Source organism: Gossypium hirsutum, chromosome A07 (assembly GCF_007990345.1).
Source record: "Gossypium hirsutum isolate 1008001.06 chromosome A07, Gossypium_hirsutum_v2.1, whole genome shotgun sequence".
NCBI lineage: Eukaryota > Viridiplantae > Streptophyta > Magnoliopsida > Malvales > Malvaceae > Gossypium > Gossypium hirsutum.
The window spans coordinates 76,727,128-76,751,367 of NC_053430.1; the positions used below are offsets into that span (position 1 = coordinate 76,727,128).

The 24,240-nt window shown below is 36.4% G+C and overlaps 2 protein-coding genes across 2 annotated transcripts; one reads left to right on the forward strand and one right to left on the reverse strand.

Annotated features, from left to right (window-relative positions):
- The first annotated feature begins 10,037 nt into the window (after window positions 1-10,037).
- On the forward strand, window positions 10,038-12,675 carry LOC107899357 (pentatricopeptide repeat-containing protein At1g08070, chloroplastic). The gene has a single exon (XM_016825048.2). It carries the CDS (start codon window positions 10,164-10,166, stop codon window positions 12,210-12,212), a length of 2,049 nt encoding a protein of 682 aa, XP_016680537.1. The 5' UTR covers window positions 10,038-10,163; the 3' UTR covers window positions 12,213-12,675.
- LOC107899358 (chlorophyll a-b binding protein 151, chloroplastic-like) lies at window positions 12,444-13,883 on the reverse strand. Its single transcript, XM_016825049.2, has 2 exons — window positions 13,489-13,883; window positions 12,444-13,226 (listed from the first exon to the last, which is right to left on the reverse strand). The coding sequence occupies exons 1-2, from the start codon at window positions 13,632-13,634 to the stop codon at window positions 12,575-12,577; spliced, it is 798 nt and encodes a 265-aa protein (XP_016680538.1). The 5' UTR covers window positions 13,635-13,883; the 3' UTR covers window positions 12,444-12,574.
- Between the last annotated feature and the right edge of the window lie 10,357 nt (window positions 13,884-24,240).

Below are 24,240 nucleotides of genomic sequence, written 5' to 3' on the forward strand. Positions count from 1 at the left end.
GCAAATTGCGACTGTGATTCCCTTGTCTACCCACATCCATTCACACCTGTAGTGCATTAATGCACCCATTATCAATTTCCAGACAGTGGAGTAGTATAATAGAGATTGAGTACTTCGGTAGTCCAGATGCGTACAATATATCCCGGCACCGCCAGTGCAATTGGGGAAAATCCACGGGATTATCAAGAGGGGAAAACATGGACATAATTAGATAGTAGTGCATCAACAATATATTGCAGTGTGGAACAACTAGATGGGGCAAAGACCTCAGATGGATCTCTCTTTTGATTTGCAGCGCTCGTTACAGAACATACAGTAGTACTCCAAGAAGGGGAAACTATATTTATTCGGTGGGCAATCTCGACTGTAATCCCCTCGTGCATGCCATGCCTTGGGCAAGTCACCTATCCCCTTCCACATCCGCCTCCTGCACCCGAGCCAGAGCCCTTGCTTAAACCCTAGCCAATGCTCGAACCTGAGTGGTCTCATACACAGTTTTGGAATAGTTTTTATCATCTAAACCTAGGGGTCAATGACTGTTTCTCGGGCTCATCAGACCATGAATATCATTTAGAGTTTCCTAGATCCAGTTCTGATATACTTGATCCGATATCATCGATGACGTTTGATATCTTTAACCCATTACCACAGTACCCCTGTCCTTCCAGGCAAACGTTTGGGGCATACGATTTTTCCACTATGTTTAGCAGACCCCTAGGTTCGGGTGAGGACCACGTTGATCACCGCGAGCACTCGTAACGTGAACATTGACCATCACAACAATTTATCCCTAGGACCATACCATCAAACTATCAATTTTAAGAATTTCTGTCATATCAATGGTCAAGTTTGTATGTATTTAATTGTAGTAAAATTTGAGCATTTAAACTCATTTTTTACTTAACTTTCAGGTTTTTTTGTACTAAATTTAAATGAAATGGTATTTAAGGTATAAATTATCGACTTATATATGTGCAAAAATACAAACTTTGTAATATAAATTCAAAAATATAAACTTTGAAATATAAATGCAAAAATACAAAAGTTGTAATATAAATTAAATTCATTAGAGTACATTGGCTCAATTTCCACCTGACCACGACGATTAACCAATATGGTATGTTCGTTACGGGCATTTACTCTGGCTATGGCTAGCTAATCTACAAACGCCACAAAGCTTCCCATTGGTTTTCTCTCTAATGGCCATTTCATTATGGATTCTGGTTGATTGCAAACTTTTAAGCAACTTTTTGTCTGGGAAAAGCTTAAAAGTCATCGTAGGCACCTCTCATGTAGATAGATCAAGTAGGACGGGGAACTCATTTTCCCAAACACGCAACATGTACTCGAGAGTATACACCTCAGCGATAAACTATTCAACGTTGAGTGAGGCGCGAGCATAGATTGTTACGACATGCACACAGGGATAATGAAGTATCTTGAACCTCCCACAATCGTATCGTCTGTTTTAGAGATCAACTCCATAAGACCTAGATGGGATATCAGGTTGAGGACCAATGGTCTCTGTAACTCCAAACGTTTCAAACTGTTGTGAATATAATTCTTACTTCATTAACCTCTCCCTCCAACAGTTAGCATCCATTACATTCCTAACATCTTTGACAAACACGTGTCCCGTATTAATCTGGTTGACTTGTTTTAGCCTCATTCTTGGCATCAAGGTAGCCAACCTGTAGAACTTAGTCGAGAACACAGATAAAATTGGAAGATGTCGTGTGTTTTTCAACACAGAGTTAACCCCCTTTGCCAAGTTGGTGGTCATATGACTATATCGAAACCTGTCATTGAAACTTTAAGCCCATTGCCACGGCTTTATGGTACTCAACCATTATAAAAAAAAGGAGTGTTTGTTTCACCTTGCATGTCACCTTCAAGTCTGTTTGTAACACCCTTTACCCGTATCCGCCACCGAAACTAGGTACAAGGCATTACCAGACTTAAATTCAAACAAACATTCGAAATCGGCGCATGAATTTCCACTCAAATTTAAAACTTTTCAAAAATGTTCACATTGTCCCTTAAACAAGCCTACGAGGCCACAAACTTGCAATAAGAGTGGTTCGGGACTAAACCGAAAATTTTAGAAAACTTTCCAACACTTAGAAAATTTTCATCGAAACAGGGGTCATACGCCCATGTGTGTAACATCCCAAATTAAGACCTAGTCAGAACAGTGATTTTAAGACCACAAATTCGAGATAAAAATAGTTGTTTTATGATTTTTATAAGGTCCATGATAGGTATGCATGCTTGTGTGAAAATTTCATGGAGAAATTCTATGCATACAATGTCCAATTGAACTTTAAGGACCAAATTAAATAATATGCAAAACTTGTGTTCTAGAAGCTTCAAACATGAAATTGCTTTAGATTATAAATTAGAATGTCCTAATTAGCAATTTGACCAATTTCTAAAATTTTGGACAAAAATAGACATGCATAGGAAAAATTTGAAAGAAAGGCCTTAAGGGCATTTTGGTCAATTAGAAATAAAAAGAATAAAAAGGGAAAGTTAAAGCAAAAATTGGCTTATCTTCTTCATGTGGCTGCCGAAATTCATAAGCTCTCTATAGCTAGGTTTTTGACATTTTCAAGCTCAATAGTAAGTGTTCCCTAGCCCGTATTTAATGTTTTTTACATTTTTGAAGATCCCGTAGCTTGATTTACCTATTTCCACCTTTATTTTGAAGTAGGGTTTACGTTTAAAAATTTATCCATGTGTGACATGCATGTTCTTTGGTGTTTAATGGAGGAATATGATAGCTTGATGTGTGTTTACATCTTTTACTAAGTGATTTTGCATGAAAACACCTAAAAAGGACTAAATTGAAAAAGGTATAAAATTGAGTGATAAAAATCTATTTTTTATGAGTAATGTGGGCTACTATGAGTACAAGAAATATTCGGCTAGGCTTGGGTAGTAAAGGATATGAGTATATTTCATTATACGAGCTTAGGGACTAATTTGTATTTCGTGAAAGTTTCGAGGTAAAATCATAATTTTTTTCAAATTGCGATTTATGAACTGATTTGGGCAATGTGATAATTAAACAAGTGGAATTTGCTATTATAGATCAAGAAAAATGGAGTCTGGACCTAAACTAAGGGAAAAGCAAGGTTTTGGACTAAAACGTAAAGTTAGCAATATTTTGGGACCGAGGTAAGTTGTGTGTAAGTAATTCAACAATTTCATTATTCTGGATTTAATGCTTGATGTTATATGAAATGTGTGTGTATGCCCTTATGGAATTTGACTTGAAATGATTCAATAAAAATTTAATGATAGCTTTGTATCTCGGAAATCTTAGGTGACCCTAAGGAATACTCAAGATTTGGATGTCATTACACCATGATTAATGAGATCTCGTGTAAGACCATGTCTGGGACATGGCATTGGCATCGATACGAGATCACGTGTAAGACCATATTCGAGATATGGCTTCGGCATTGTTAAGTGATTTCGTATAAGACCATGTCTGGGACATGGCATCGAAATAAGGTGCCGTATAAGACCATGTTTGAGACATGGCGTCGGCACTGATTCGAGACTTCGTATAAGACCATATCTAGGATATGGCATCGATGTGTGGTCCCATGTAAGACCATGCCTAGGACATGTCTTTGGCACCCTATTTGGTGTATGATAATCCCGAACGCCCTTCCGTATTCCAAGTGGCTCAACGGGCGATTCAAGATCAAGGTTAAGAGATGGAGAAATATGAATAAGTTATGAGTAGTACAGGTATGTATGTAAACCTCATGAGTATGGAATTTGATTCTTGATGGAAAATTTAGCATGAGTAAGAATGAATAAGATAAGTTGTGAAGTTCAATGACATTTATTGTCAATTCTTAGTATGTCCATTGTGTGTAAATTGATAATGTGGTGGTAATTAGTAGCATGTTTCACTCATGAAATTGTATGATCTATGTTGTTTATTAGTTACATACAACTTACTAAGCTTTATGCTTACCCCCTCTCTCTTTCCCTTTTTCTTAGCATCGCCAAGCTAGTTCGGGGATTGTGGACGTCGGAGCTCAAGTCACACTATCAACAAATATTTTAGGGTATATTTGGTTTAATACATTTAAATATGGCATGTATAGGGGACTTATTATTTTGTTATACATGTCATATTGGTTGGCCAAAGTGATAGCCCATAATGGTATATTAATTCATTTTATACATGGCCATGAAGTATGGCTCATATTGATTATTGTGTTGTAATCCTAGATACTGATGCATGCGTGAGATGTGTTGATACCCTTAAGGTGTTTGTTAAGTTGGTTGTTGGCAATGAATGATAAAATATGGAATCTATGCTTGATGGATGATTGATGTACCTGGTTAGGTTATAGCATGGTTTAAAGTAAGGAAATGTTTTGAATGATCCTAGTAAGTTATGGAGTCCCAAATATATATACTTTAGCATGTAATTGTTATGCATGAGTTAAAACTATGGATGTTTAAGTAAGCTATTTATGCCATAATATTCACCATTGGCATATGAGGGTGTGCATTTGTTAGTGAGGGTGACAAAAGGGCTTGGAAAATAGTCTCAAAGTTGTCCACACGTAGACACACAGGCATGTGTCTAGGCCCTGTGTGACACACGGTCAGCCCTATGGGCGTGTTGTTCGGCCATGTGTCCCTACACCTTAGATTTGCAAGTTAGTATGCATGGTAGTAAACACACAGGTAGAGACACGGCTGTGTGTCTCAACCGTGTAGAAGACATGGCCTCAGGACATGGGCCTTTGCCCGGACCATATGAAGTCTGAACCTTAAATGCGAAACTTAAATTCGCCACACGGCCTCGCACACGAGCGTGTGACTTAGCCATGTGACCTCTAATTTATGCTGACGTCATAAATAGAGAGTTACATGGGTTGAGGACATGGACATGTCCTAGCCACACGAGCGTGTGAAAATCACACGGCCTACCCACACAGGCGTGTGATTCTCCAAACTTGGGGAATTTAAGTATTGTAAAATTTTTAGAAGTTCTCTATTTAGTCCCAAATTGCCCTTGAAGCATGTTAAAGGCCATGTGGGGCGTAGAAGGGACATTGTGTTTATCTTTGAATGTTTTTAAGATTGGATCAAATTTTTATGGCTCGGTTTGTGTTAAATTGTGTGAAAGATCGATAATGCCTCGTACCTTGTTCTGACATAGGATACGGGTAAGGGGTGTTACAGTGTGGATAGGCCGTGTGGTCACACATGCCCGTGTCCCTAACCCGTGTAACTCTCTATTTATGACATCATCAACAAATTGAAGTCACATGGCCAAGTCACACGCCCATGTATCTAGTCTGTGTGGGTGATTTAATTTTCATAATTTTTCCTAAAATAGGTGCAGACTTCACACGCCCTGGGCACATGCCCATGTCCCTGGGTTGTGTCCTTCACATAGCTAAGACACAAGGCCGTGTCTTTGCCAGTGTGTCCAATTCGAAGCTAAAATTCAAATTTTAGGGGACACACGGCCGGATCACACACCCATAGGGCAAGCCGTGTGTCCGTGTGTCACACACGGCTTAGACACACGCCCGTGTGTCTACCTGTGTGGACAAAAATAAAGCTATTTACCAAGCCATTTTGCCACCCTTTCTTGCACCAACCTACACAACCATAATAAACACAACTCCAAGCATATTCATACAACCAATTCGGCCATCAACAAGATATCAACGTATTATTTACATGAAACCATCTACCACATACAAACATCACCTATTTATCAAATCAATCCATGCAAATTCACACATCCATGAAATCATCATCTTATGCATATATATATACTTAAGCCAATTTTAGCCAATTTCAATGGCCATTTACAAAATGAATTATCAAATAACATAAGCCAACACTTTTGGCCAACTCAACTATGACACATAACAAAAAAACCAAGTCCCTATACATGCCATAGCTCAAACTATTATAATCATAAGTACCCAAAATGATAATTTGATAGTGTGGATGGAACTCCAACCGTCTTCGATCACTGAGCTGGCTTGGGATACTTTTGCCCCTAAACTTTGACATATTTACATTTTTGTCCCTAGGCTCGTAAAATGAAATGTATTCAATTTTTTTGTTACCCAAGCCTAGAAAAAACATATACATGCTCATATCATCCCACATTTTTCATCAAATCAGACTTTTACTACCCATTTTACAACTTTTTTATAAATAGGTCCTTTTTTGGAGTTTTCATGGAAATTCACTTATTAAAAGTTGTTTATTACACAACAAACTTTTATTTTCTACCATTAAACATCAAAACACATGCATTTCATACATGGGTACAATTTCAAACATGGACTCTACTTCAAAATAGTGGTAGAAATGGAAAGATCGGGTGCATACGACTTCAAAAACATAAAGAACACTAAAAACGGGGCTAGGATGCACTTACTATCAAGCTTGAAAGTTGAAGAAACCCTACATATGGAGAGCTTGAGAATTTCAGCTATGGTGAAGAAGATGGACACCAATTTTGACTTTATTTTCCCTTTTTATTCTTTTATTTACCAAATGATCAAAATGCCCTTTTCACCTTTCTTTAAAATTTTATCTCTCCATGTCCATTTTTGCCAAATAACTTAACAATTGGTCTAACTATCATCTAAGGACCTCTAATTTAAAATCTCATAGTAATTGGACACCTCTAGCATGTAGAACTCAACTTTTGCACTTTTTTCCTTTTGACTAAATTGAGTGACCAAATGTCAAAATTTCTGACCGAAATTTTCACGAAATTATTCCGTAAAATTTTAGACCATAAAAATATAATGAAAATAAATTTTACTGCGTTGGATTTGTGGTCCCGAAATCACTGTTCTGACTAGCCCTAAAATCGAGTTGTTACACTGGTCATCCTTTGCCGAAAAATGTGTGGTTCTAACTCGTACGTTGTGTATGTATTAAGAAAAGACAATTTTCAATCTCGAATTAATTTGTTCAAGTATTGATAATATTAAAACATATATTGAAACTAAATTTTACCCATTTTCACAACTTGTCTCCGCAAGTCTTTATTCTTATACTCTCGGTGAAAGTTAGTCACGATGTGCCATATACAACAACTGATCTCCATGGTACACCAGAAACACCTAATGGTGATAATTATTCCCTTCTCTCTATAAAAAATGATGAAAATATTATTGTCACTTATAAGATACCTTAGTAGGTTAGTGAGGAAAAATTCTTATGATTCCATGTTCTCCTTGTCCAAAATAGAAAATGCTATCGCATGCAAGCTCTTGTTCCCGTCTTGAGCAATTGTAATAAGTAAGATTTGCGTATATTTCCCGTATGGTTAGGTCCCATCTACTTGCACAAGTAGTTTGCAGTGGGAAATACACGCATGCATAGATCAAACATCTAAAACATTCAATGGAAAATTCTTCTTCCTGGTTGTAGTTGGTCATCTAGGCTGTAATAAGGTCGTGTCTCCAACTACTCGGCACATGCTTCCGCATTGCAACTACCCACCCTTGTAGCTCATTGTACGATGCATCACAATCTCCGTACAGCTACTCCGTTGCCATCTGTTTTGCTATCCATGCTTTCTAGTATGATACTCGATACTGGAATCGTGCTTGCATTTTGCCTATCAGTACCAAAACTTTAATGGTTGGCATGTCCTTCACCGTTGGCATGATGCATGTGCAAATAGTTTTGGAATCAAGTTTTCAATGGTCTTTTGTCATACATGTTGAAATGCATGTGTGAGGCCCAACAAATTTTAGTATCTCCCACATTTGTGAGTTTTGGATAAATGCGGCTTCTACCGACCAATTGTAGCCTTCCGCCGACCTCCAACACTCCCTAATATACAATGTTAGTTTAGACACGGCAACTTTGTAGTCTACTAACACATTCATGCTATACTGCTTAATGGCAAATACACACTCTTCCTTGGTTTCAAATTTTTGGCCCACGAAAAACTCCTCAGGTTCAGAATCTACGGCCAACTAGTGAGCAGATAGTATATCAGGATACTCCGAGAACTTGATTGGATGCGTCGCATCGAGGTCTATCAGCAACATGTGTGCCTCAGAATCATAGCATACCACAATGCATCGAACCAGGTTCTTGACTGAAGACTCGTTAACATTGCCATCGTTATTCACACCTTCGTCGTCGATATCATCAGGGACCTTGTCCATATCGAGATCACTATCACCATCAACCTCATGATCAGAAGGATCACTATTATCATATCTATCATCAGCATCCGTATCAGTCTAAGGTACAGCATTAAGATTGATGTCGAACCTGCGTACAGTCGATTGACAATCAACATAGGATATCGGAACAACCATAAACAGATATTAAACTCTATGTTCTTCACATAATAGAGTGGGATCTTCAGCTGGCTCCACATCAGCTAAATCGGCAAATAACTGAATCAGTGTATTTTGGTGGCTCTAATTCCCACAATAAAGAGTGACCATTGTCTCCACGTCTTCATCATTTACAAGTTCAATCTCGGTGAATTTGATGGAATTTGTCAAAACTGGAAACTTGTAAAAATGTTTCCAAATCCTTCTCCCACAATGTCTAACAATTTTTGCACTAATCATTTCCTTCATATCATCAATCGAGACATTTCTATTAAATCTCATTGCTATTTGTTGGTGTCATTCAAATATACATCCAACTGTTGTTGTTAAAATTACTCCATCAAAATAAACACATGAAAAATTGATTATCCATTTTCAATATTAGATCTGTTAAAAAAGAAATAAAAATTCTCAATACAATTTCAAGCAAAATAATTAATGTAATGTAAAATATGAATTTTATATCTACTAACCTAGTGAATTCTTCTTTGTTTGTTTACTATTCTTCTACAGATTTTTCTTTTTTTGTTATTTGAATTCTCAAAACTTTTTTCCCAAACACTGTTTAAATAATGGCTAAGAACTGGTGCTACCCACAAGATTGGCACCACTAGTGTCGCCTATAACATTGGAACCAATACTTTGGTGTCACCTTTCCCATGGGCACCACTCCTTGGTGCTGCCTTCCTATGGGCACCACCACTAAAACTTGTCCCAAGCCCGTATTTAACCCATGTATTGGAATTGTATGGGAAAAATACTTTGGTGTTGTCTATCAACAAGGATGCACCATTAAAAATTTATTTTTTTAGCTGAAAGTGATGGGTGTCAAAATATAGGGGTGATGCTGCCTATGCACCACCCTCCACCACCCTTGGTATACCATTTCCATAAATAATTCAACTGGAATACCTTTTGGAAAATTTTTAATTTATTTTATATTATTTAAAAAAAACCCATTTTTGAGCATAATCACTACAATCTCTTTCCATGGTCGCCTAGAAATACACAACCCTCATGATTTGTCTAGCCATCATATGTCCATTTGCGGGTGCACCATATACCTTATCATGTACTTCTTCTAATATTCTTTGAGCTTTCTTAGAATCTACACATCTCAATAGGATATGATCTTGATCTTTTTATATAACCCCTCACCATCTAAGAAGAAACTGATATATAGTCTTTTTGATAATCTGTTTATCATTTGCATAAGCATATTCAGGGAATTTCTGAAATTTCAAGTATTTCACAATATAATAAAACTATGGTAGTCCATCTACTTCTTCTTCAGTGTCGGGGCAATGAACAAACATTCTTTTAATTTCCAATTTGGATTGTCGCACCTTTACTTCACAGTTCAATTTGTGTGCTCTTTCTTACTTATCTCATTTTGCTGTCGTGCACCGCATCGCATTGATCTCCCGAACACCACTAATTATAAGATTAAGACCTTCCTCACAGAGGAAGGATTAAAATTGGTGGCTTATATAAGTATTACTTAACTTTCTTCAGCCCACTCACCACTATCATCCTTTCCAAGTAATTTAAATAATGGATCACATTTCAACGTTAATTGTGGACTCAAATGAGAGATATAATTTAAAAGTTAAAAAAAAAAAAACCTCCTCATAAGCAAACTAAAATTTTAAAATCCTACTGTAGTACTATGGGGAGCGGTATATTTAAAGCATATTTAGTTGAACCCTCCGCCAGCCAAAATTCCCTCCAAAATTTCACCTAGAATGAATTTGTGAAATTGGGATTCTCTTCCCTTGGCATCCCAAAATGCGAACTCTAACCCTTTCCAACATCCTCCACCGGCACTTCCCTGATGCTCTCCATTTTTCGCTTCTCAAATCCTCCAAAACCCAACAAGAAACCCAACAGCTTCACGCATTTTCCCTCAAAACCGGCGTTTTCTCTCACCCCTCACTCTCTTCTCGTCTCCTTTCTCTCTATGCTGACCCCAACATCAACAACCTCCGCTACGCTCGCTCCGTTTTCGATCAAATCCAACACCCCTCGTTGGTTCTCTGGAATATCATCCTCAAATGCTACATACAAAACCAACAATCCCATGAAGCTATCTCCCTGTTCGTCCTTCTGCTTGGTCATTTTCCGCCTGATGAATTCACGTTTCCTTGTGTGATTAAGGCATGTGCTAAGTTAACAGCTTTGAAAGAAGGCAAACAAATACATGGGCTGGTTTTGAAGCTTGGTTTCGGATTAGATAAATTTGTGCAGGCTAGTTTGGTTAATTTGTATTCCAAGTGCGGCGAGATTGGTTCTGCTTACGCAGTGTTTGATCAAATGGATGAGAAAGATTTGGTTTCATGGAATTCTTTGCTTGACGGGTATGCAAGGTGTGGAGAAGTTAAGGCTGCCATGAAGGTGTTTGATGAAATGCCTGAAAAGGATTGTTTTTCATGGACAGTTTTGATTGATGGGTTGGCGAAATCTGGGGAGGTTGAGACTGCTAGAAAGATATTCGAGAACATGCCAAATAGGAATTTAGTTTCGTGGAATACTATGATTAATGGGTATATGAAAGCTGGAGATACTAATTCCGCTTGTAAATTGTTTGATCAAATGCCCACAAGAAATTTGATCACGTGGAATTCAATGATAGGAGGATTCAAATTGAACTTGCGCTTTTTGGAAGCTTTGGAAATGTTTGAGAGAATGTTGGAGGAGGAATTTAGGCCCACTCAGGCTACGTTAGTTAGTGTGATTTCTGCTGTCTCTGGATTAGCTAGTCTTGGCACGGGAAGATTGATACATTCGTATATTGTTAAAAATGGAATCGAATTAGATGGGGTGGTTGGGACAGTGCTCATCGAAATGTATTCCAAGTGCGGAGGCATTGATAGTGCGGTAACTGTTTTTCGGACAATAAGCCACAAAAAGTTGGGGCATTGGACTGCTATAATCGTAGGCTTGAGTATTCATGGCATGGCTGACCATGCTCTGAAGCTATTTCTTGAAATGCGCAGAATTGGTGTGAAGGCTAATGCTATAACTTTTGTTGGTGTGCTTAATGCTTGTAGTCATGTTGGATTGATTAACGATGGTCACAAATATTTTAATATGATGGTAAATGAATATGGAATTAAACCTACTATAGAACATTATGGTTGTTTGGTGGACATATTATGTCGAGCTGGTTGTCTTGAAGAAGCAAAAGATATCATTGAAGAAATGCCCATGAGACCAAACAAAGTAATCTGGATGACATTGCTTAGTGGTGCTAGGAACCATAGAAACACAAAAATAGGTGAATATGCTGCTCAACATTTGATTGAATTGGCTCCAGAGACTACTGGTGGTTATGTTGTCCTTTCCAATATGTACGCTGTAGCAGGTGAGTGGGAGAAAGTTTCTGAGGTAAGAGAAATGATGAAGAAGAGAGGATTAAGAAAAGATCCCGGCTGCAGTTCAATAGAGCATAAAGGTGTGGTTCATAACTTTATTGTGGGAGATAAATCACATCCGCAAACAAAAGAAATTTATTCCAAATTGGCTGAGATGAGAGAGAAGTTGAAATTGGCAGGACATGTTCCTGACACAAGCCAAGTGTTGTTGTATATCGAAGAGGAGGAAGAGAAAGAAGCAGAATTGGAAAACCATAGTGAGAGGTTGGCTATTGCCTTTGGTCTCATCAATACTGAAGCTGGATGTCCCATTCGCATCATGAAGAACCTCCGTGTTTGTAGTGATTGCCATTCCGTCACTAAACTGCTTTCTAAAATCTATAGTCGTGAGATTATTGTGAGAGATAATAGCCGGTTTCATCATTTTAAAGATGGATTGTGTTCGTGCAAAGATTTTTGGTGATTACCTCAGCTGTTGGCTGGTATTATTGCCATCTTTCAACAGGACTGAAAGGGAAAACCCTCATGATAACTTTAAGGTCTTCGGGTTGTGTTTTGTCATCACTTTTGAGGGTTTATAGAAATGGCTAGATATGTTTCTTGCGCTTTATTTATATCAACTAACTGAACCAGCCTCTTACGACAAAATAAAACATTTGCTTTATGATCTCATCTCATTTCAAGAAAGTTGCTATTTCAGGGAAAAAGGATATGGATTTAATGATACAACTCAAAAGACTAGCAGTGAATTACATCAGTACACAGCAACAGATGCTACATAGCAATTAATGTTACAGCTTTCAGAGACGTATCTATAATCTAAGTTCATTTTCCGGGGACAAAGTTAGTGGCATAAGCCCATGCATTGTTGGCCACCGGATCGGCAAGGTGGTCAAAGAGGTTCTCAATGGGACCCTTTCCTGTGACAATAGCCTGGACAAAGAATCCAAACATGGAGAACATTGCAAGGCGGCCATTCTTGATCTCCTTAACCTTCAATTCTGCAAACGCATCAGGATCATCAGCCAGTCCAAGTGGGTCGAAAGCACCACCTGGGTAAATTGGGTCCAGTCCTTCACCAAGTGGTCCCCCACCAACTCTGTATCCTTCAACAAATCCCATGAGCACAACTTGGCAAGCCCAGATTGCAAGAATGCTCTGAGCATGGATAAGGTTTGGGTTGCCAAGATAGTCAAGGCCGCCCTCGGAGAATATTTGAGATCCAGCTTTGAACCAAACTGCCTCTCCGAACTTAACTCCATTCTTTGAAAGAATTTCAGGGAAGACACAACCAAGGGCACCAAGCATTGCCCATCTGCAGTGGATCACTTCAAGCTCACGGTTCTTAGCAAATGTCTCAGGGTCAGCTGATAACCCAGCAGTGTCCCACCCATAGTTACCAGGGAATTCACCTGTCAGGTATGATGGGATTTGGTCTGAGAATGGACCCAAGTACTTTGGGCGGTCAGGGCCATACCTGTTTTTAAAACCAAACCGTAGGTAATCAGATCAAGATGCAGAAATATAGTTCAGTTGCATGATTTCACTTGTACATGTTATTTCTCTTTAAATGTATTGTTTAAAATAAGGCAGATTGCTGCTAGAATGTACTGTACAAATTGAATTTTTTACAGTCTGTTGTTTCACAATATTTGGGTTAACCATCAATGATTAGACTGAAAAGATCCTTATAACAAAATGCTACTAGTTAGTACTAGGAAGTAGTAACAAGAGTATACCAGATGCTGGTAGGGGCACTTTTCACAGTTCTGCGCATGGTAACACGACCACCATTGAAAGCTCCGACTTTGCGTAAGAGCTCATTGGACTGCTTCAAAGCGGGCTGGCCAACAAAAGCAGATTGTTGGATAGCAGAGGTTGCCATGGTTCCTAAGGCTTTAGGTTGACTTGGTTTGTTTGCCGATGGTTATTGTAGTCTATTTTAGTTTGGAGGAGAGAAGGGGTTATAATGGAAATGAGAAGATGTTGTGGATCAGGAAATGTACATGTCAGCAGCAGTCTATTGTTTGCTGCATTGGTGTGGATTTGCAATTGGATTTTTTGGAGAGTTGTATAGGTTGATTTTATGCCGCGTGGATTTGGAAAAATCTTGTTGATGTTTTTGGTGAAGCTAAAGCCACATATATAGCCACTTGACTCTGCTAATATTTCTCATGTTCTAGTATCTCTTGTATCATAATCCGTATAGATATAAGCAGCTATTAGTGAAAAATAAAAATATCTTTTAAAAGGTTAAAATAAATAAAATTATTCAATTTAAATAAATATATACATATATATTTTTTATTTAGATTTAAATTAATAAATATGTAAGAATAGAGTTTGGCATAATAATTTTATTAATTTATTTAAATATATATGAACTAAATATAAAAATAAATAAAGTTGGCTAATTAAGTAATTAAATTTTAAACCTTTTAGATTGATTTTTTAATAAAATTTACTAATTTATAGATAAAACTATAATAAATTAATATTTAATAGAAAATATATATATAACTTTTAAAAGTTGTACACTTAAAAACATTATCATCTTCCCTTAGGATACAACTATTAATACATATTTGAGTTTGAAATTATGATAACTTAATAGGGTGACTCACAATCATGTGTACATTATATTTTTTTTAATTAAAAGATGTTCATCAAAATAGAATTATAACTAAAATTTGTATAAAATTAAATTGAATTATTGACAACGTAATAAATTTCATAATTAGACTTATATAAATTACACAATCTATTAATAAAAAAATAGGTAACTTCTATATTTGCAAATATCATTTTTTTTAATATGATATTTTAATTATACTTTTAAGTTTTGAAATTATTTTAATTTACATGTTAAAGCACAATTCAATTAACGTCATAAATAAGTAATATTACAAATAATAAATAAAATAGTCATTAACATTTCATGACAAATTAGCAAATTATGATAGACAAGACAATAATCACAAGTTTCTTCTTTAAAATTTCATAATTTGCATGCATATAAGCAGCTATTAGTGAAGGATAAAAAAAATATCTTTTAAAATTTTAAAATTAATTAAATTATTCTATTTAAATATATATTTTTTAAATTTAAATAAATATTTAAATAATAGACTTGACATAATAATTCACTTTAAAAACAAAATAATTTAAATCTGAAATCTTATTGATTTATTTAAATATAAAAGAATTAAATATATGAAAAATAAAATTCCTTAATTTAATTAATATCTAGTAGGTTAACTTACGATTAACTAATTAAATTTTAAACTTCTTAGATTACATTCTTAATAAAATTCATTACAAGAAAGTTTTAACATTTAATAATTTATAGATATTGCTGGAGCATATGGAGTCTGTGACGGTTGCTAGATATGGGAATGGGGTGGAGGATAGGTACTAGCGAAGCAGTCTCAATTTGGCAAGATAAGTGATAATGTGCTTCATCAATATATTTTTATTATTTATTGTAACATCTCATGCTCAGTTCAGTCCGTGGACTCGAATAAAATAATGTTATTACCGAATATTTAAATGATTTCAGCTAATTGGAATATACAATAACATGAGTTGACAACTTATTTCATTTTTGGCATATACTTAAAAGTCTACAAAATATACATTTAATCCAACCGTACATACTGCCTTGTGTTTAAAAAGAGTTTCAACTAAATACAGTAAAACTAGATTCTTAGTTTACTAGCGTGTAGACTACCTTGATATGTACATGTTACAAAAATACAATTAAAAGGCTCACAACTAAAACATCAACTTCTGGCTTAGTCCCTTTCCCATAGTTCGAAATGGCTTTTTATACTTGAAGAGATAAATCAAGAAGCATGGTAAGTTCAAAATGATCTTAGTGAGTTCGCATGATGTTTACTCGCCCACACATACAACTTGTGTGGAATATAAGACATGCATAAGGACAACTAATACGCTAAACATTTCACGTAAGAATATAAGCAACAAGTATAAAATACACTTCGCTCAAATAAATAGTTCACCTTCACTCTCTGCGAACATATGTGTTACGGTAAGTCTAGGTGAATTTTCCCAATGCAACCTATACAGGTGAAAGATCTTAGCGGAGTCATACTCTGCTAATACACGCTAGACACATGCCTGTGGATTCATGTCCACAGATACACACTTGCAGAATCAGGTTTTTTGTAACACCCCTTATCCGTATTCGACGCCGAAACAGGGTACGAAACATTACCGGACTTATACACAAGCAATCATACAAAATCGGGACGTAAATTTTCCATCCTAAATTAAAACTTTTCGCATTCATTCATAATGTCCCTAAAATGAACCTACGAGGCCCAAAACATGCATTGGAAGTGGTTTGGGACTAAACCGGGAACTTTAGAAAATTTTAGAACACTTAGAAAATTTTTCCACCAAATAGGGGTCAATCGTCTGTGTGGCCTAGAACACGTTCGTGTGGGCAGGCCATGTGGTCACACACGCCCGTGTCCCTAACCCGTGTAACTCTCTGTTTGTCACCCAAAAACAAATTAAAGACACATGGCCAAGTCACACACCCGTGTGCTTGGTCGTGTGGTCGATTTAATAATTTTGATTTTTCATAAAATAGGTGCAAACTTCACACACCCAAGACACACGCCTGTGCCTGAGGCCGTGTCATCCACACGGTTGAGACACACGTTCGTGTCTCTACCCGTGTACTCAATTCTGAGCATTCTGTTTTGCAACAATTAAGGTGCAAGGGACACACGACAGGAACATAAGCCCATGGGGCAAGCTGTGTATCACACACGGCCTAGACACACACCCGTGTGTGTGACTACCCGTGTGGACAAAAATAAGGCTATTTACCAAGCCATTTTGTCACCCCTTTGCTGCACACATCTACATAACAACATATAACACGAATCCAAACATATACATACAACCAAATCAACCACAACCAAGACATCAACACCTCATTCACATACTAACATTTATCAATTCAAATTATGCAAATTCCCACATTCATGAAAAGCATCATCATAAATATATATACTTATACCAATATTAGCCAATTTCAAATGGCCATTTACAAGATGAATTACCAACCAATATAGGCCAACACATTAGGTCAATTCAATTATGACACATAACAAAATGACCAAGTCCCTATATATGCTATAACTCAAAATGTTGAATTCATTGGCACCCAAGATAATAAGTTGATAGTGTGAGTGGATCTCCGATAGTCTCTGATCTCCGAGCTAGCTTGGTGACACTATAAGATAAGGAAAAAGAAAGGGGAGTAAGCTTTAAAGCTTATTAAGTTCCTATGCAAATAATAAGCATCATATCCAAACATTTAACATACAATTAACAAGATGACAATTGGCATAAAAATTATTAAGATCTTATATTCATAACCTTACCGAGGGTTCATCACATAACGAGCTCATTTCGTATGAGTTTTACGTACATACCTGAGTTATCTCGAATTGGAATTACACAGAATTCATCTTTGACATACTCGTTAAATTACCTATTGAACCACTTGGAATACTAAAGGATACTCGGGAGTCTCGTACACACGGTACCGTACCAATGCCATATCCCAGACATGGTCTTACATGTACTCTTGTATCGATGCCAATAGCCCAGCTATGGTCTTACATGAAGTCTCATATCGATGCCATATCCCAGGTATGGTCTTACATGAAGTCTCATATTGATGCCATATCCCAGATATGGTCTTATATGTAGTCTTAGTAACCCTAATGTCATGACATTTGTATCCTATCTATTCCTAAGGTTTAATCGGGACTTCACGCTTGTCGAAACATTTTCAAATACGTCTAAGGGTCAATCACAATTCATACAATAATAAAACATTTAAAACATAATTAAAACAATGCATTATTTACATACGAACTTACCTCGGTATAAAAATAGTAGAAATAGGACCTAATCGTCAAACACTTTTTTTTCCTCCAATCTAAGTTCAACCTTGCTTCTCTTGATCTATAATAACAAATTTAATTCATTTAATATTCACATTGTTCAATTCAGCCCAAAAATTACACTATGGAAAAATTATGTTTTTCCCCTAAACTTTGACATTTTTACAATTTAGTCCCTAGGCTCGTAAAATGATTTTTATCAAATTTCTTCATTACCAAGTCTAGCCAGATCTTTATTGTACTTATACCAGCCCACATTTTTCATTCAATCACACTTTTACTACTTATTTTATAACTTTTACAAATAGGTTATTTGAGGCATTTCCATCGAAAATCACTTAGCAAAAGTTGTTTATCAAACATCAAACTTGCATAATCTATCATTAAACATCAAAATAAACACATGCCTAACATGGGTCAAACCATAGGCCTCAATCATTTCTCAAATTAGTGGTAGAAATATATAGATCGAGTGATAACAACTTCAAAAATGTAAAGGGCATTAAAAACAAGACAAGAACGGACTTACAACCGAGCTTGAAAACTAGAAAAACGCTAGATATGTCTTCTTCCTTCAAGTTTTGGCCAAGCAAGAAGAAGATGGACGAAAATTTGCTTTTATTTTACTTATTATGTCTTTAATTGACAAATTACCAAAATTCCCTTTTTATAAAACATGAAATTTCTCTCACCTCATGTCCATTTTTGTCCACTAACTTAACAAATGGTCTAATTACCATCTAAGGACCTTTAATTTAAAATTTCATAACAATTATACACCTCTAACATGTAGAACTCAACTTTTTCACTTTTACAATTTAGTCTTTTTTGTTAAAATTGAATGCTCAAACGTCAAAATTTTCGAATGGAATTTTCACAAAATCATTCCATAAAACTGTAGACGTTGAAAATGTAATAAAACAAGATTTTCTATGTCGGATTCGTGATCCCGAAACCACTGTTCCGAGTAGGCCAAAATATTGTTGTTACAACTCTTCCCCTTGTAGGGATTTTCGTCCCTGAAAATCTTACCAGAAAATAGGTTTGGGTACTATTTTCTTATAGCTTCCTCAGGTTCCCACGTAGCCTTTTCAACCCCATGCCGTTGCCACAAAACTTTCATTAGGCCTATACTTTTATTTCTCAATTGTTTAACTTCCCAAGCTAAAATCTTGATCGGTTCTTCACTGTAAGTCATATTAGGTCGTATCTCAATCTCTATCAGAGAAATCACATGTGAGGGATCAGAACGGTATCGTCGCGACATTAACACACATGGAACACATTATGAATCCTTTCTAACTCTGTCGGTAAAGCTAACCGATTTGCCACTGGCCCTATTATTTCAATAACCTCATACGGGCCAATGAAACGTGGACTTAACTTGCCTTTACGGCCAAATCTCAGAATCCTCTTCCATGGAGACACTTTCAGAAATACTTTATCACCAATCTAAAATTAGATTTCTTTTCTTTTCAAATTTGCGTACAAATTTTGTCAATCTGAAGCGGCTTTCAAGCAATCACGGATTACCTTTACTTTTCTTCAGTTTCTCTAACCAAATCAACCCCATGAATCTGTTTCTCATTAAGCTTGGTCCAATACAACGGAGTTCGACACTTGCGGCGATACAATGCCTCATATGGTGCCATCTTTATATTCGACTGAAAACTGTTGTTATAAGCAAACCCGACTAATGGTAGATATTTTTCCCAACTACCTTCGAATTCTAGAACACAACATCGGAGCATATGTTTGAGTACCTAAATCGTTCTTTTAGACTGACTGTTGATTTGCGGATGAAATGCGGTACTAAAGTTCAACTTTGTACCAAAAGCCTCTTGTAATTTCTTCCAAAATATCAAAGTGAACCTTAGATCTCTATCCGAAATAATAGAAATAGGCACTCCATACAATCTCACAATCTCAGAAATATACAATTCAGCTAACTTATCAAGTGAGTAGTCAGTACGCACTGAAATAAAATGAGCCGATTTCGTCAATCTATCAACAACAATCCAGACGACATCTTTCTTTTTCGGAGTCAAAGGCAACCTAGTTATGAAGTCCATATAATCCTATCCCACTTCCACTCAGGTACCATCATTGGCTAAAGTAAACCGAAGGCACTTGGTGTTCGGCTTTTACTTGTTGACATATCAAACATCTCGAAACAAACTCTAAAATATCTCGTTTCATACCTGACCACCAATAAAATTTCTTCAAATCATTATACATTTTTGTACTACCTGGATGCACAGATAAACAACCATTATGTGCTTCATGAAGATTTTCTGAATAAGTTCATCATTTTTCGGTATACAAATTCTGCCTCGGAACATCAAACAATCATCGGATCCGATATGAAAATCTGAATCACTACTCAATTCACAAAGAACTCTTTTGGCTTGCAAATCACCATCATATTTTTGAGCTTCACAAATTTGTTGAAGAAATAATGGTCTAGCTCTCAACTTGGCTAGGATCGAACTATTATCGGACAAAGTCAATCGTGTATTCATCGCTCTCAAAGCAAATAAAGACTTTATACTCAACGCATCTGCGACTATATTTGCCTTACCCGGGTGATAATCAATTACTAGCTCATAATCTTTCAGTAACTCAAGCCATCTTCATTTCACAAGTTCAAATCTTTCTGAGTCATCAAATACTTTAAACTCTTATGATCAGTAAAGATATGACATTTCTCACCGTACAAATGATGATACCAAATTTTCAAAGCAAAAACGATGGCAGCTAATTCCAAATCGTGCGTTGGATAATTCTTCTTATGCAGTTTTAACTGTCTCGAGGCCTAGGCTACCACTTTTCCCTCTTGCATCAACATACAACCCAAACCATTCAATGAAGCGTCATTAGAGATTACAAATTCTTTTCTCGATTTAGGTTGCACTAAAATCGATGCCTCAGTCAGTAATGCTTTCAATTTCTCAAAACTTTGTTGACATTTTTTGGACCATTTAAATTTAACATCTTTTTGCAACAACCTGGTCATAGGAGTATCAATCATCGAAAATCCTTTGACAAAGCATTGATAATAACCGGATAAACCCAAAAAGCTTTTAATTTCAGATACATTCCTTGGTCATTTCCAATCAACAACTGCCGAAATCTTACTTGGATCAACCCGAATAACATCACATGAAACAATATGTCCCAAAAATCTAACTTCCCGGAGCCAAAACTCACTTTTACTGAATTTGGCAAACAATTTCTTATCTCTCAACGTTTGTAATACAGTTCTCAAGTGTCAGCATGCTCGGACTCATCTCGAGAATAAATCAGAATGTCATCGATGAACACAACCACAAACTTATCTAAATGCGGTTGAAAAATTCTATTTATCAAGCCCATAAAAATAGCAGGTGCATTCAGGCATAACAAGGAATTCATAATGCCCATACCTTGTCCTAAAAGCGGTTTTTAGTACATTCGACTCTTTAATTCTCAACTGACAGTAGCCAGATCTCAGATCAATCTTCAAGAATACTGTTGCTCCTTTTAACTGAGCAAACAAGTCATCAATCCTCGGCAAAAGATACTTATTCTTTATAGTCACCTTGTTGAGCTTTCGGTAATCGATACAAAGCCTCATGGATCCGTCTTTCTTCTTTACAAATAACACTCGAGCACCCTAGGAGAAAAACTCGGTCTCGCAAAACCCTTATCCACTGAGCTTTTAATTCTTTCAATTTAGTCGAAGCCATTCTATACGGAGCAATAGATATCGGTAAGGTTACTAGTACTAAATCAATACCAAACTCAACTTCTTTAATCGGAGTTAACCTAGGTAATTCTTGTAACAGCCCAAAATTTACCCTAGTCGGGAAGTGGTTTCGGGACCACAAAACCGAGTCATAAAAATAATTAATTTCCATATTCTATGCTTATTATGTGTGTACATGAGTATGTGGAAGTTTCATTCTCCAATTTTGCCAATTGCATGAGAAATTATTAAATAGGGATCGATATGAGACATGGTGAAAATATGATAGGCTAATTTAAAATGGTCTATTAATGCATGTTGTGAAAATGATGGGTTTGCATGTCAAATTACCCAAAATTTGAGCTAGTGGTTGGCCATGCTATGGGTGGAAACATGTTGGGAACATGTTGGCCTAGTGAGGTATGTAGGAAAAAAATAAAATAAGGAGTATGGGTAATAAAGAAATGAAAAACAAAAAAAAATGAGTGGTTGTTTCCCCCCCATTGCCGTGAGCTAAAGACAGGAAAAGAAAAACTTGTTCATCCTTTTTCATCCTCTTTTGACCGAAAATTCTAAGGGAGGAGGAAGGAGTTCTTGCTTCATGTTTGGTTTGGAAGAGAATTAGGAGGAAGTTTGGCCATGCATGTAACTAGATTGAGGTATGTTTGATATTATTCTTTGAGATTCATGTATATTTTAAGTTGTAAGTTTGAAATCTACCTAGCCATGGTTCAAACTTTGTTAAATGATGGAGATGATATTCGGCCATGCATGTTACATTCTTGGTTGGTATTTTGATGTTTGATGTTGTGGTGATGAGGCATGAAGATGAGTTAAGATTCGACCTAGGTGGAGTTTGTGTTAATGCCATTGCATGCTAAATATGAAGCTTGTTAATGATGCATGTGATGGTGGATTGATGATTCTTGAATCTCTTTTTTTTTTAGCATTTTTGAGTGAGCACATATGTGCATTGGTTGCTAGATGGGGAAGAATCGGCTAGCAAGTTGTGTGCTAAGGCCAAATATAATTTTTGTAGGTTAATGAGTAATGCATGTGCTAAATTGATGGAAAGGGAGAGGATGCTTTACTAGTGTATAAATGATATAAAGATTTTAGAAATTATTTTTGGTTAGGTGTATGTATGATTAGGTATATTAGGCCATATGAGTAAATATATAGATGATGTTAAATTTGATTATGTATAATGGGCCATATAGGGTACACATTGTGATATTAACTTTGATTCTCCATAATTGATCAAGTGGGTGATTAGTAAGGGTGATTGCCGAATATACTAACATACATATGCATGTGTAATTGGATTGTAAATATTTAGCAAGGCGGTTAAACTAGTTGATTTATTAATTAAGCTCAAGGAGTTAAAGGAGGAGAATCGAGCAAAGGCAAAGAAAAGATCATCGAGTAGCCGAGTTGGAACCATCTTACCCAACACAAGTAAGTCATTAAGCATATCTTTGGTATTGATTTAAAGGATCGTAATACCTATACCATTGTGTTTAATGAGATGAAATGTATACAAATGTATATGTAAGTAGAGATGAAATTTGTCGAATGTAAAAAGGAAGTGAAGCCTATTGAGTGGCTGGTTTTCGGCACTAAGTGTGCGGGCAATAAGTGTTCACGGTCATGAGATTGGCACTAAGTGTACGGGTTTAAATTGTACAGCACTAAGTGTGCGAGTTTAAAGTACATGGCACTAAGTGTGCGTGGTTGATTATTAAGCACTATGTGTGCGAACCCAATATATATTTTCTATAAATTATTTACATTACGGGTGCGACCTTACCGAGTCGATTTTGGACAGCAGAAAAGGTAAATGTGCGAACTTGAAATGCATGGCACTAAGTGTGCGAGTTTAAAGTACATGGCACTAAGTGTGCGTGGTTGATTATTAAGCACTATGTGTGCGAACCCAATATATATTTTCTATAAATTATTTACATTAAGGGTGCGACCTTACCGAGTCGATTTTGGACAGCGGAAAAGGTAAGTGTGCGAACTTGAAATGCATGGCACTAAGTGTGTGAGTTTAAAGTGCATGGCACTAAGTGTGCGTGGTTGATTATTAAGCACTATGTGTGCGAACCCAATATATATTTTCTATAAATTATTTACATGAAGGGTGCGACTTTACCGAGTCAATTTTGGACAGCGGAAAAGGTAAGTACCTTGAGTTCATGGCTAATAGGCGCTATGTTATATTTGGAGTTGAGCTTGGTAAGTTTTGAACCTATGTGACGATTATAGTTGAAGTCACGTACATAAGGTTCATTGTGGAATAGGTGAAAGTTCGTTTAATTGTATGATTATAACGAAAATAAAATGATGTATGAAAGGCCAATGTAGGACTTGGTATGAGATTGAACCATAGGGTTTAAGGAACTATGGTATAGTTTGGTATGGATGGAGTACTTAACCTCATTTCATTGTTTCCTGTTGTGATAATTTTATTAATGGATGGTTGTGGAATGCTTATGGCTTACTGAGTTATATACTCATTCGGTGTTTGCTTGTCACCTATTCTAGGTTTCTTGGACTCGTCTCTTTTTGCGTGATCGTGCCGTCGTCGAAGTCATCACACCGGCTAGCAAGTTTTGGTACTTTCTTCTTAGTCGGCTTAGGAGAACATTTCGGCATGTATAGGCTATTATGTTGTGTTTGAACTTTGGTATGTAAACTTTTAGCCATGCGAAAATGGCATAAATGTTCGGTTGGGTTTGGTTTCATAACGTTAGGTCGTAAATCTTGATAATTCGACCTTTTTATGCCATATGTCATGGTTGATTATTTTG